This window comes from Ranitomeya variabilis, chromosome 3 (genome assembly GCF_051348905.1).
Source record: "Ranitomeya variabilis isolate aRanVar5 chromosome 3, aRanVar5.hap1, whole genome shotgun sequence".
NCBI lineage: Eukaryota > Metazoa > Chordata > Amphibia > Anura > Dendrobatidae > Ranitomeya > Ranitomeya variabilis.
The window spans coordinates 110,101,361-110,114,657 of NC_135234.1; the positions used below are offsets into that span (position 1 = coordinate 110,101,361).

General features: G+C 42.4%; 1 protein-coding gene across 3 annotated transcripts in view; it reads right to left on the reverse strand.

Moving 5' to 3' along the window:
* SMG6 (SMG6 nonsense mediated mRNA decay factor) overlaps positions 1 to 13,297 on the reverse strand; it is a 296,441-nt gene that overhangs the window by 282,262 nt on the left and 882 nt on the right. For all 3 annotated transcript variants that reach the window (XM_077294490.1, XM_077294489.1, XM_077294491.1), the window contains exons 2-3: positions 1,570 to 3,268; positions 1,031 to 1,220 (exon numbers count right to left, since the gene is read on the reverse strand). In XM_077294490.1, the coding sequence (XP_077150605.1) occupies positions 1,031 to 1,220; positions 1,570 to 3,268 (1,889 nt within the window). The remainder of the gene's footprint in view (positions 1 to 1,030; positions 1,221 to 1,569; positions 3,269 to 13,297) is intronic.

Below are 13,297 nucleotides of genomic sequence, written 5' to 3' on the forward strand. Positions count from 1 at the left end.
ACCACACTTGGATTTTTTTTCCCGTTTTTGAGTACATGACATGGTAAAACCAATGGTGTCGTTCAAAAGTGCAACTCGTCCCGCAAAAAAAAAGCTCTCACATGGCCAAATTGATGGAAAAATAAAAAAAGTTATGGTTCTGGGAAGAAGGAGAGCAAAAAATGAAAATGCAAAACCAAAAATATCTCTGCTCGTTAAGGGGTTAAAATCACAGCAAAAGGAGTCACAAGAGGCAAAAAGCAAACTTACGTGTTTTGGGGTTAAACCTTACTCATTTTATGTGTTATCTATTAATACAATGCACAGTTTAGGGTCAAGAAAATATAATAGCACATCAGTTTTGCTCACAAACTAAAAAACTTTTAAACTAGCTCTATGGTGAACCATGCTATCGGGTTACTGACAACGGGATTGGAACTTCCATGATTGAAGAAACGTGAGCGCCCGATATCGCATGCCATGAGTAAGGTTTAACGCCAAAATGCATAGGTTTGCCTTTTGACTCTTTTTGTACCACCATTTTTACTATACCACTATAGGAAAAAGAAAAATATTTTAATTCACAGTTTGCCCAGCTGGATTTTCTGAATTACTTGTATGTCCATTATTTCCTTCTTCCTACAAAAAATCTTTACGGTTGTGTTAGGAGCGGCAAAGTGGAGCTGTGTAACCCCCATATATACAGTAAAGTGTGCAAACCCATGTGTGACCCCAACAAGCAGGGCTGTGGAGTTGGTAAGCCAGACCTCAGACTCCCTCACTCCTGACTCCACACCACTGATCACTACTGAGCATGTACATAAAGTGCAGCACAGATTCATCTCAACTAAAAGCCGAGATTCTTCAATCAGGAACAGAACAGACATTTATAGGACACTTCATAACTTTCCCAAATTCTTATGAAAACATTTACAGTACCCAATTTATTATATATTTTAGGAGTCGGTCCATTTTATACTGACTCCATAAAAATGGACACCAACTCCAACTACACAGCCTTGTCACAATCACACTGGTCACATATGTTCACCTCATCTAACACCTGGAGCAGCTGTCTTCTGATTGTTTCACCTTCACCCGACGACTCTTTTAAGAAGTGGCGAAACTTCTCAATGACTTGGTAAAACACGTTCTTCCATAACAGCTGGTCAACATTGTGCTGGTCACAAAACTCAATGTCAGTCAGAAGACAGTGCTCATAGAGCTGCAGTAGTTCCGACCTGCAGGAAGGAGAGAGTTCAGAGAAGGTCAGTCATATTTCTTCATTTTGTGTGTTTCCTCTATATTATAACATTCCAGGATCATCTTTTCTACAAACTCAACATTGTGCCATTCCACTGTTATTCCTCCTACAAATGTATGAATAAATTGACATATGGTTGGTGGGGTTGTTCTTGCACAGCCCGATATCTATATATGTATATTAGGTATAGCACACTTCACCTATTCGGACAGGTGCCCATTTTTTTTCAGGATATTGCAGACAAATTTAACAGAGGGAAAAAGATTACCTCCTATGTACATTCATTTCTAGAATTCGTGTCCAATTTTAACAGAATATTTCCTTACCTGAGCACGGCCATTTTATTCAGGCCTTCTGTGCTGATCATATCTCTGGAGAGAAGGTTACTGAGCTGGAGCTCTTGGTTATCGGCCATCCTCAATAGACGACTCAGCTCCTGCTGCTGCATCGTCCTCACTTGTTGCTCGATTTCCTCACACATTACTGGACTTCCAGAGTACGATCCAGAGCCATACTGTGCAGACTGAGCAGGATAGCCGGGATAATACCCACCAGGATACATGCCACTGCCGGGACTTAAAGAATAAGGCATAGAGTATCCGGCGTATGTATATGGTGGACGGGCAAAGTAATATGGGTTATCAGAGTTCTGGAATTTGTAGTAAGATGCCTGATGGACAGGCGGGATGCCGTCACTTTGTGAGGTAGGTGTAGACTCATCATCGGTATCTAGAAAATGAAGCTGCGGGCTCTGTTTTTTTAGAGCAGGCTTTTGCTCAGGGTTATTGGGATCCCATAGACGCCGATTAGCTCCACCACGGCTCCTGCCACGACCAGATTTGTTGCAAGTGGTAGATAGGAGTTTTGCACTGTTTGGCTCTAAAGCTCCTGTAGCACTGGATATATCAGTGTTGGCTGGAAGAATAAGGATCCCCCTCCCTCTGCCCCTGGGCTCACTCGATAGCGCTCTAAATTCCTGCTTCTCTATGCAATTGCTGCGCTTACTATTGGGCCTATCACTTCGTTTCCGGGTCCTCTGTTCATCAGTGACCGGCTGATAGGGGGATTCTCGGTTGTAAAACCCTTCACGGTTATCCTTGCTGCTTGACCGCTTGATGAGGTCTGAATTTTCTGAGCAGCTTTTGTCACTGGAGCTCTGCCTCTTCTTCCACTGAGTTCTGCTGTCATCCCGCCGATCGTTATAATCCTCTTCAAAAGAATCTGTTGAAGACAGTGAGACCTGTTTTTTTGTGCGCACCTTTTCTTTGCGGTCTCCAGCAACCTTTCCTTTGCGATCTCCAGCAACTTTTCCTTTGTCTTGACACCTGCTGTTGCCATCAGCCAGGACGGCTTCTTCGCTGCTGTTGTTGCTTCCCCCAGAACTGGTGCTGCAGTTTCTAGTGCGGGTTCTCCGTTTGTCTGAGTGGGAATAACGTTTGGTTGGTCCAGGCTTTCTCTCTTCCTTACCAGGCCTCAGTGACGATGTGTCCTCTCCACCCTTGGTGGGTCTGTCTCGCTCTGATCTCTTTGACTTATCAACCTTGACAATCTTGTTTCCATTTTCCAGAGGAATCTTATGATTTGTGGCAGACAGATCTTCTTCATGTTCCAGTTTTAGATGTTGAGTTTTTCTCACAATATCATCTTCTACAATTCCGCTCAATGACTCCTTCCCAGAAACATGCAATCTTCTTCCTGGTTGGTAAATTTGTCGGTCTGGTTTCTTGGTTCTTTTTACACTTTTTCGCTCTTCACTTTCAGGGTTTACAGCGAATGAGCCACCATGATTCAGATCTTCATCATCTTGGATTGGATCTTCAGATAAGACTGGGATAGCCCCATTAACCAAAGGTTCACATTCTTTAACTTTCTCATCGTGGTAGTCTTCAATGTGATTGCCTCCATTGCCAGATGTATCCAATTTGGGCTTATTTCTTAGTCTTGACTGCCCGGGTTTATATATCTCAATGTCCGGGCGCCGATTATCTTTTCTCTGTCTTGGTTCCTTCATCTCCTTAACGGTTTCTTAAAAAAAGAAAAAATAAATAAATAAATAAAATAGTGTGAATGGATAGACAAAGAAACACAAATCTCTTGATATTTATTATTCCATAAAAGATACCGGTATTTAAAATTATAACAATTATTTGATATCTGCATTGAAAAAAAGCCTTAAAAATCTGAACCATTTTTCAAGACACGTCCTCTTCAAACAAGATTCATTACAAGAATCCACCCCCCCCCCCGCAAAAAAAAAAAAAACACCGTAAACATCTACAAAAATAAGAAGGACAGAAGTGGCCAGCTTTTCCTCTCATTTTATTCCCGATGCTCTGCTGAGTATGCCACTTTTTTGCTTTTTTAAAACCACACAAATTCCTAGTGATACTTTACTTTTAATGCTCCTTTACATGGTCTTTACAAGGAGGAGGAGTGACTCTTGGGATTCTCTAGGGGGATGCTTTTAGGCTGTTGTGCGTTGTTATCCTATGTGCAACACCCCCTTAGTAAAGACTCTGTAACTATATGGCAGACAGAGGCTGACTGGCAAATTTTGGCCTGCACATATAACAGCCAGGATGGGGGTGCCATCTATACCTGGATGGGGGGAGGCCAACTATACCAGGATGTAGGGTGGAAGGGGGAAAATCTATACCACGATGGGCGTGGACCCTCTATACCAGGATGGAGGAGTCACCTCTATACTAGGATGGAGGGGAAGCATCTACACCAGGCTGGGGGGCCATCAATACCAGGATGGAGGATATATAAACCAGGTTGGGGGACATATATACCTGGAAGGGGTCCAGTGTGGGGCACATTAATACAGAATTGAGGAACATTACTACTTTAACAGTTTCAGCAGCAGATCCTCCCTATGGTATAGGCCATGGTTCATGAGGGCGGACGGTGTAGCAGTTATAGCTCATTAAAGTGGGCAGTGTGGAGGCCATATACTATAGGAGGCTTAATTAGGTCATAATGTGGACAGATACCTTTTAATCAGCAGCATTTTATTAACACTTATTTTTAAAGGGCATCGTGTCGGGATGTGCTACAGAACAACGGAGAAAAGGGAATCTGGAGGGACGAACTGTGGATGTGAAAAGTCATCATTGTGTCTGGACAAGATGAAGAAAAGAAAGAAAATACTCAATCAGAAAAGAGGTCACCCATAAGGTACCTGGATGTAAATGTTCACTTGTTGATACTGACTACGTCTGATCAGTACTGTGGTTCCTGTATGGTCCGCAGTCTAATAAAGACTAATCACAACAACTCCCAGCATTCCCTTACCATTGTTAAGAACATACTAGGAGTTGAATGTTCATGAGATACAAATGTATATGGGCCTGACTGACTGGCTGAACCCTTCTCTTATTAATCACGTGATGGCATAGACCTAATGGAAAAGGGAAGAATTATCTGGGTAGAGAGGTAAAATGAGCAATTGTACACAGTGCTATGTAATACCATGATTGCAACATAGGAAAGGGTATATCCGAGACGGTCTGAAAAACAAAAAATGTACTTAAGCACTAACAGGCAGGTAAGTTGCTACCTACCTGCCTGTTGTGCACAGTGGCATTCTTCCCCGTCACACAGTGGTCAGAGACCGCTCCTGCCAGCGATTCTGCTGACGTCACGTCGACAAAGCAGTGGAGTCTTTTCTGTTAAGAGAGCAGGACTTCAGGCATTGATTGACAGATGGATTCCAACTGACTAACTGTGACCCACCACATTAACAGTGCAGAGCGGAAAAGAATGCACCGCTCTGTCGACGTGACATCAGCAGAGGCAGGCAGCTGAATCCCCGGCAGGAGCGGTCTGTGACTGCTCTGTGCCGGAAAACGTCACCATGCACAACAGGCAGGTAAGTACCAACTACTTGCCTGTTAGTGCTTAGTCACATTTTTTGTATTTCATTAAGTGCCGGATATAACTTTATGCCATGTCTGCATGTTTGATCCAATCCTGGTTTTGGCTTACAAATATTGATGTAAAATACTGACCAAGTACTGAATGTGTGAACATGGCTTAAAAGAGGATGAAAATTTTGATGGGAGTGCTTCGTTAAAAACAATCATACATATCCATATCCCTTTATAATGTGGTCTGTTTAGATTCCATTAGGGTATCTGCCAAATGCTGGACACTTTAATTGAAATCAAACAGCTCCCATTATAGTCCAGTCATTAGTTTTCATGACCGTCCTTGGGTCTGATATATAAAATATAGGACGTCAGGGATGAAAATATATCTATCCCTTGTATTGTGTAACTTTGAAAAAACAGTCTCTGTTGAGCCTCACCCATGAAGTACATCAGGTTTGTTTTTTTTTACTTTTGATGGTAATTTTGGGTGAAAAGGGGGGGTACTTTAGGGATCCCTTCACCTTAGTCTGTGACTCATTCCTTTACTTGGGTGCTGAGGGTACATCGGGGTGGGGGTTGGGTGATGACGTTAGCTTCATCTGCCTAGGGCACCAAAATACCTTGTCCAGGGTCCTGTATACAGGACCATGTACATAATGTGATGTCCCGTAGCCAGGCTCAGGCTTGATCAGTCCAGTGATGCATTCTGTACAGTGTCTCTGGTCACTCTCAGTATAGGGAGATTTATTGCAGCAGATTGAATTTTCCTGCAGATCTGGTGACTCTGAAGGCGACGACCGGGCACGAACAGGGCGACCCTGAAAGTTTAGACTCCTGCAATACATCTAAGTGTTCCTCAGCAGAGCAGCTGCTGAGACAATACAGGACCCTTACCAGGACCAGTACTCACTGATATCTCCAGGAGTCCGGTTGCCACAGTGGCATTGCCTCCCTCACAGGGAGTAATATCATGCCTGGAAGCAAGGAGGGGTCCCCTTACCTGGTGTCAGTAGGAGAGAAGTAGAGCAGAACCTGGGGAGTGGAGCTGTGATTAAGCTCGCCACAGAGCTGAGCGCTAGGAACCGGATACCGGAGTCCGTGGTTGCGCGAGTACTGAAGCTCCGGCAGCTAAATCCGGAGGGCAGGGAACTGCAGGCCTCCTGGCCCGATCTAATACCCACCGGCACAGCAGCATACCAGAGCCTGGAGCCAACACAAAGGAGCAGCACTTGTGATAGGCTTGAGCTGCCTGCCATGCTGGCAATGGTGAGTTTTTAAAAACAGAGAGAGACAGCAGCAGGAGGGTGAGCTGTTAGGCAGAAAGGAAAAAGGGTGGTCTGCGCAGAAGGAAGGCCACCGGACAAACAATTTTCTACGGATCCGGCGAACGACGGAAGAAACGTGAGGCCATTAGTCGCAATCCGTCACTAATACAAGTTTATGAGAAAAAAAAACGGATCTGGCGGCATCAGTCACCGGATTCGTTTTTTTTCAAAATTTGACGGATTGCGACTGATAGCAAAAATCTGATGTGTGAAAGGGGCCTAAGCCTGAAATTTTATCACAAATTTTGTTACATTTTAGTAGAAAAATCTACTTTTTGCCATAAAGAGGCACAAAACAAGCTAAAGACAAAAATAAAGGTTTTTTTTATTTTGCGCAAAATATTGTAAACCCAATCATGCCTTTTTAAAGAATTTGGAGCAAAAAGTCAATGAATACTACAAGATGAAAGAAAAAAGGAAAATGATGAATTAAGCCCTATATGAGCAGCAAATGAGTTGGTAACTTCTATAAAAAGTGTGGTGGGCATGTCATCCATCTATAACTTTTATCATCCGTGGCACTATGGAACTCCAGATATAAGGGTGTTACCTATGTAATTGTGATCAGAATGACGTGGCTAGGATCACCCTCCCGTCGGTGTACACCACAGAAGTGACGAGTGCCGAGAAGTGACAGGACGTGTCAGACTTCTGGGAATATTGTGGAGGCAAGGGAAAAAGACAAAAACATAATTCAAAAATAGGAAATTTCCTTTTTCAGCCCTCTTTCCCCCTTCCTCGCTCCTCTAGATTGCAGTCCCGTTGTATATGCCTTTATTTATAAATGCTCAGATGTCGTCTGTCTCACGGCTAATGTCCTCTGTGTAATGTGAAAGTCAAGTATTTCCTGAATTTCTTAATGGACAGACGTTAAAAGACGAAGTATTGCTGAGTGCACATTGTGTTCAACATGTACGAAGAACTATGTCCATACTAATAACGGTCTTACGTTAAGACTCTTCATTATAAATATGCCGTAAAAAAAAATAACAAAAACCTCAACAAACCTATATCTGTGTAAGTCAGTAGGGTCTGTCAGGGAACACCCCCATCGATTGGGAGACCGATGTAAAATAGACTACGTCCACATCAGTGTCAGCAGCCTGTGCGTGACTATCAGGTTAACATATTGATGGAAGCTGCACCTCTGTCACCAGACAGCTCCAGCCCTGCACTTATTTTCATTGCTCTGCTTGTATGATAGAAGTAGAAACATGTAGGTGTAAAATAAGAGGCCGCGCTCCGGCGGTCATATACGGACTGCCAGCCTCCCAAATAGGACCTCACAGCCATATACAGTTGTGGCCAAAAGTATTGACACCCCTGCAATTCTGTCACATAATACTCAATTTCTTCCTGAAAATGATTGCAAACACAAATTCTTTGGTATTATTATCTTCATTTAATTTGTCTTAAATGAAAAAACACAAAAGAGAATGAAGCAAAAAGCAAAACATTGATCATTTCACACAAAACTCCAAAAATGGGCCAGACAAAAGTATTGGCACCCTCAGCCTAATACTTGGTTGCACAACCTTTAGCCAAAATAACTGCGACCAACCGCTTCCGGTAACCATCAATGAGTTTCTTACAATGCTCTGCTGGAAATTTAGACCATTCTTCTTTGGCAAACTGCTCCAGGTCCCTGATATTTGAAGGGTGCCTTCTCCAAACTGCCATTTTTAGATCTCTCCACAGGTGTTCTATGGGATTCAGGTCTGGACTCATTGCTGGCCACCTTAGAAGTCTCCAGTGCTTTCTCTCAAACCATTTTCTAGTGCTTTTTGAAGTGTGTTTTGGGTCATTGTCCTGCTGGAAGACCCATGACCTCTGAGCGAGACCCAGCTTTCTCACACTGGGCCCTACATTATGCTGCAAAATTTGTTGGTAGTCTTCAGACTTCATAATGCTATGCACACGGTCAAGCAGTCCAGTGCCAGAGGCAGCAAAGCAACCCCAAAAGATCAGGGAACCTCTGCCATGTTTGACTGTAGGGACCGTGTTCTTTTCTTTGAATGCCTCTTTTTTTCTCCTGTAAACTCTATGTTGATGCCTTTGCCCAAAAAGCTCTACTTTTGTCTCATCTGACCAGAGAACAGTCTTCCAAAACGTTTAGGCTTTTTCAGGTAAGTTTTGGCAAACTCCAGCCTGGCTTTTTTATGTCTCGGGGTAAGAAGTGGGGTCTTCCTGGGTCTCCTACCATACAGTCCCTTTTCATTCAGACGCCGACGGATAGTACGGGTTGACACTGTTATACCCTCGGACTGCAGGGCAGCTTGAACTTGTTTGGATGATAGTCGAGGTTCTTTATCCAACATCCGCACAATCTTGAGTTGAAATCTCTTGTCAATTTTTCTTTTCCGTCCACATCTAGGGAGGTTAGCCACAGTGCCATGGGCTTTAAACTTCTTGATGGCACTGTGCATGGTAGACGCAGGAACATTCAGGTCTTTGGAGATGGACTTGTAGCCTTGAGATTGCTCATGCTTCCTCACAATTTGGTTTCTCAAGTCCTCAGACAGCTCTTTGGTCTTCTTTCTTTTCCCCATGCTCAATGTGGGACACACAAGGACACAGGACAGAGGTTGAGTCAGCTTTAATCCATGTCAACTGGCTGCAAGTGTGATTTAGTTATTGCCAACACCTGTTAGGTGCCACAGGTAAGTTACAGGTGCTGATAATTACTCAAATTAGAGAAGCATCACATGATTTTTCGAACAGTGCCAATACTTTTCTCCACCCCCTTTTTATGTTTGGTGTGGAATTGGGTGTACAACTGTCTAGACAATAAAAGTAGGGGAGTCTACAGCAAGCCAACAACTAAGAGAACAAACCTACCCCTTAAAACCATTAATCTTTATTAATATTCCAGTATAATACATACAATTATCAAAAAACTATATAGATAAAAAACATCCCAGTTAGGGGACCAAAAATCCTGGGAATAAGAGACACCGCTTATCTATATCTCATTTGTGTACCAAAAAGAACACAATAGAAAAAATCAACAAAACGTCAAAAATAACACTAAAAAACCAAAAAACATGAAAAAAACATAAAAAATGAAAACATTTATATAGTATGCCTATATTGACCCTAATAAGCCCTAAGGTCTGATAACCTTCCTTGCAGCGGAGGTTGGCACCCTAGATTTTCGACATGGCGCCCCCGCTCAACGGCGGCTGTCCCTTATTTCCCTAGGTGACCCCTACAATTCTAATACCCACAGACAAAAGAACACCAAACAAATATGGATCAATTTAGATCCATAGTAACACACACTATAAAATCTACTCACTAATGCACCTGATATTAAACCTAAAATTCGTTATATAGTGGATATACAATGATCCATATAGGCATGGAACTGCACCTCAGTTTTTCTATGTATACTAACAATAGCTATATCTAGCCAGCATCCTTCTAATATATAAATTTGTCCTAGATGTACGTATAAATTTTTAGTAAGTCCTCATATGTGTATTAGAGGAGAAAATATTCATATATCAGTCACTTATCATAAGGGGGATATGCCTCCAAAAATCTAATATTGTTACTAGCTAGAGTTTTGATCAAAAACACTCAATAGACTAGTTATCACCATATATTGTGTTTGATTATAGGCAGTTCAGATCAACACTCCCAGTTCCCTCCTTTATAGATACCGGGGATATACATGTGTTGTATGCCTCACTCATTTAACCAAATCAAGTGCTTAGTATACCATCAATTGCATCATAACACAAAGCTCAATGCAAGTTATCCACTTAGCTCCTTGTTCCTCAGATGTTCCCTCATAGCCGCGATGTGAATCCATCGGCTCATGTACACGCTGTCCCTGGTGTGGAATTATATCCAATTTGGCTTTAGGACAATTCTTTTTGTGTTTTTTCATTTAAGACAAATTAAATGAAGATAATAATACCAAAGAATTTGTGTTTGCAATCATTTTCAGGAAGAAACTGAGTTTTATCTGACAGAATTGCAGGGGTGTCAATACTTTTGGCCACAACTGTACACTGTGTTCCAAATTATTATGCAAATTGGATTTAAGTGTCATAAAGATTTAATTGTTTTGTTTTTCAAATAATCTCGTGGATGGTATTGTGTCTCGTGTCTCAATGGATCACTGAAATCAATCTTAAACACATGTGATAATTGGTTTTCCAGGTGATTCTAATTAAAGGAAAACTACTTAAAAATGATGTTCCACATTATTAAGCAGGTCACAGTTTTCAAGTAACATGGGAAAGAAAAAGGATCTCTCTGCTGCTGAAAAGCATCAAATAGTGCAATGCCTTGGTGAAGGGATGAAAACGTTAAAAATTTTCAAAAAACATAAGCGTGATCATCATACTGTTAAGAGATTTGTGGCTGTATCTGAGCATAAATGTGTTTGTGCTGATAAAGGCATAATGAGGAAGATTTCTGCCAGGCAAGTTCATCGGATTAAGAGAGCAGCTGCTAAAAAGCCATTACAAAGCAGCAAACAGATATTTGAAGCTGCTGGTGCCTCTGGAGTCCCTCAAAGGCTTGCTGTGGTGCATAAACCTACTATTCGGCCACCCTTAAACAGTGTTCACAAGCAGAAATGGTTGTATTGGGCCCACACATACATGAAGACTAATTTCCAAACAGTCTTGTTTACTGATAAGTGTTGAGCAACCCTCGATGGTCCAGATGGATGGAGTAGTGGATGGCCACCATGTCCCAACAAGGCTGCAACATCAGCGAGGAGGTGGAGGAGTCATGTTTTGGGCCGGAATCATGGGAAACAGCTGGTAAGGCCCTTTAATGTTCCTGAAGGTGTGAAAATGACCTCTGCAAAGTATATAGAGTTTCTGACTGACAACTTTCTTCTATGGTCTAAAAAGCAGAAACGTGCCTTCAGGAGCAAAATCATCTTCATGCTGACAATGCACCATCTCATGCTGCAAAGAATACCTCTGAGTCATTGGCTGCTATGGGCATAAAAGGAGATAAACTCATGGTGTGGCCACCATCTTCACCTGACCTCAACCCTATAGAGAACCTTTAGAGGATCATCAAGCAAAAAGATCTATGAGGGTGGGAGGCAGTTCACATCCAAACAGCAGCTCTGGGAGGCTATTCCATCTTCATGCAAAGAAATACAAGCAGAAACTCTCCAAAAACTCACAAGTTCAATGGATGCAAGAATTGTGAAGGTGACATCAAAGAAGGGGTCCTATGTTAACATGTAACTTGGCCTGTTGGGATGTTTTGGCGTTAAATAGCTTTTTTGTTCAGTGAATGTGACCTCCTAATGTTGCAAATTCCACAAATGAGCATTTTCAGTTCTTTAAAACATATCAAATGTTTAGAAATTCTACTGTGCATAATAATTTGGAACAGTGCATTTTGAGTTTTTATTCATTTTGGAGATTATACTGTTATCATTGGGAGGTTTCTTCAATAAAATTCGATGTATAATCTAACGGGTGATGACTTTTATTAGACTGACTGTCATTTGCACCGACCATTTAGGAAAATCTGATAAAAATGTAATTTGCATAATAATTTGGAACATAGTGTATGTGCCTATGAGGCTGCAAGTTCGGGTTGGGGGACCAACAGTTAGTTCAGCCATTGTGGTCTGTATGTGGGCCAAGAAATAAAACCATCTGAATTCAGCCTTGGGGCTCATGTTCACATCAGTGACAATCTTGCACGAGAAAATAAGCCCCACTTTTGTTAACGTTTTTGATAATGGGTTCTTCAGAGCTTGGTCTGAGTTTCATCAGTTTTTAAGTAATGAGAAGAGAAAAAAAAATTCTCAACCTTCTATCCGTCCGTGAAAACGAGACAGCACTCGGACGGACTTTCACTGACGCTCAGATAAACATCGGACAGGTCTCTGCGATTTTACATGGATCACTAGGTCCACAAGAAATCCTCAACATGTGACCAGCTCCATAGACTATCATAGGCACGAGTGCTATCCGTAAAAAACTCAAGTGTGAATGAGACCTTAGTGGACATCAGCTGCAAACACTCAAGTATCTGCTCAGAAATCCCTAGCTGAAACTCTTCCCCAATTCATCAAACTTTGTTGTAGATTTTTCCGTGGACATCAGCACCAAAACTATACACAAGACAGAATATTCAGAGCTTCTGCAGCTTTTGCCGCCTTTAGAACGGTTTCCATGGTGGTCTACATACATCTTGATCTTGTCGATTTGTCTCATGACTATTTCTGACTGTAGTGGTCACAGAGGAAGAAAGATAAGCACGTGAGACCAAAGATTTATAAAGACTGAAAAAGATGCAGGAGGCGAGAATGTTATGGATTTTATCTAATATTAAAGGGCTATCCGGGATGTAGATACTGATGCCCCTTCATTAGGGCAGGTCATCATTTTCAGATCGGTGGGCTCCTATTTCAGCCCTGTTAACCGCATACAGACATAACCGTATGTGCGTGCTGGGGTCCGCCCGTGTGGAGGGGCTAAGGAGCTCCGCCCGTGTGGAGGGGCTAAGGAGCTGAGAGCTCTTACACGTGATAGATGCTGGCTATGGTACACAGTCGGCAACTGTCTCTAAAAGCAGCGGCCAGAGCGGAGCTCCGATCACAGATGTTAACCATATAGATGCTGCTGAGACTGACGGCTGCATTTAAAAGCAGCACACGCCCCCTGGCCCCCAACGTAATTGTGGGGTACCAAATGGGTTACCATGGCAGCCGGGGAGTCCTCACGGTTGCTTTCTTGGTAGTCCTGTAAAGCGCAGCCACGCGCTTCATGGGAGACGTTGATTTCCACTACACGTTGCAGTACTGCAGTATTGCAGGATATAGTATAAGCGATCAGATGATTTTATTTTTTTTTCACCCCCCC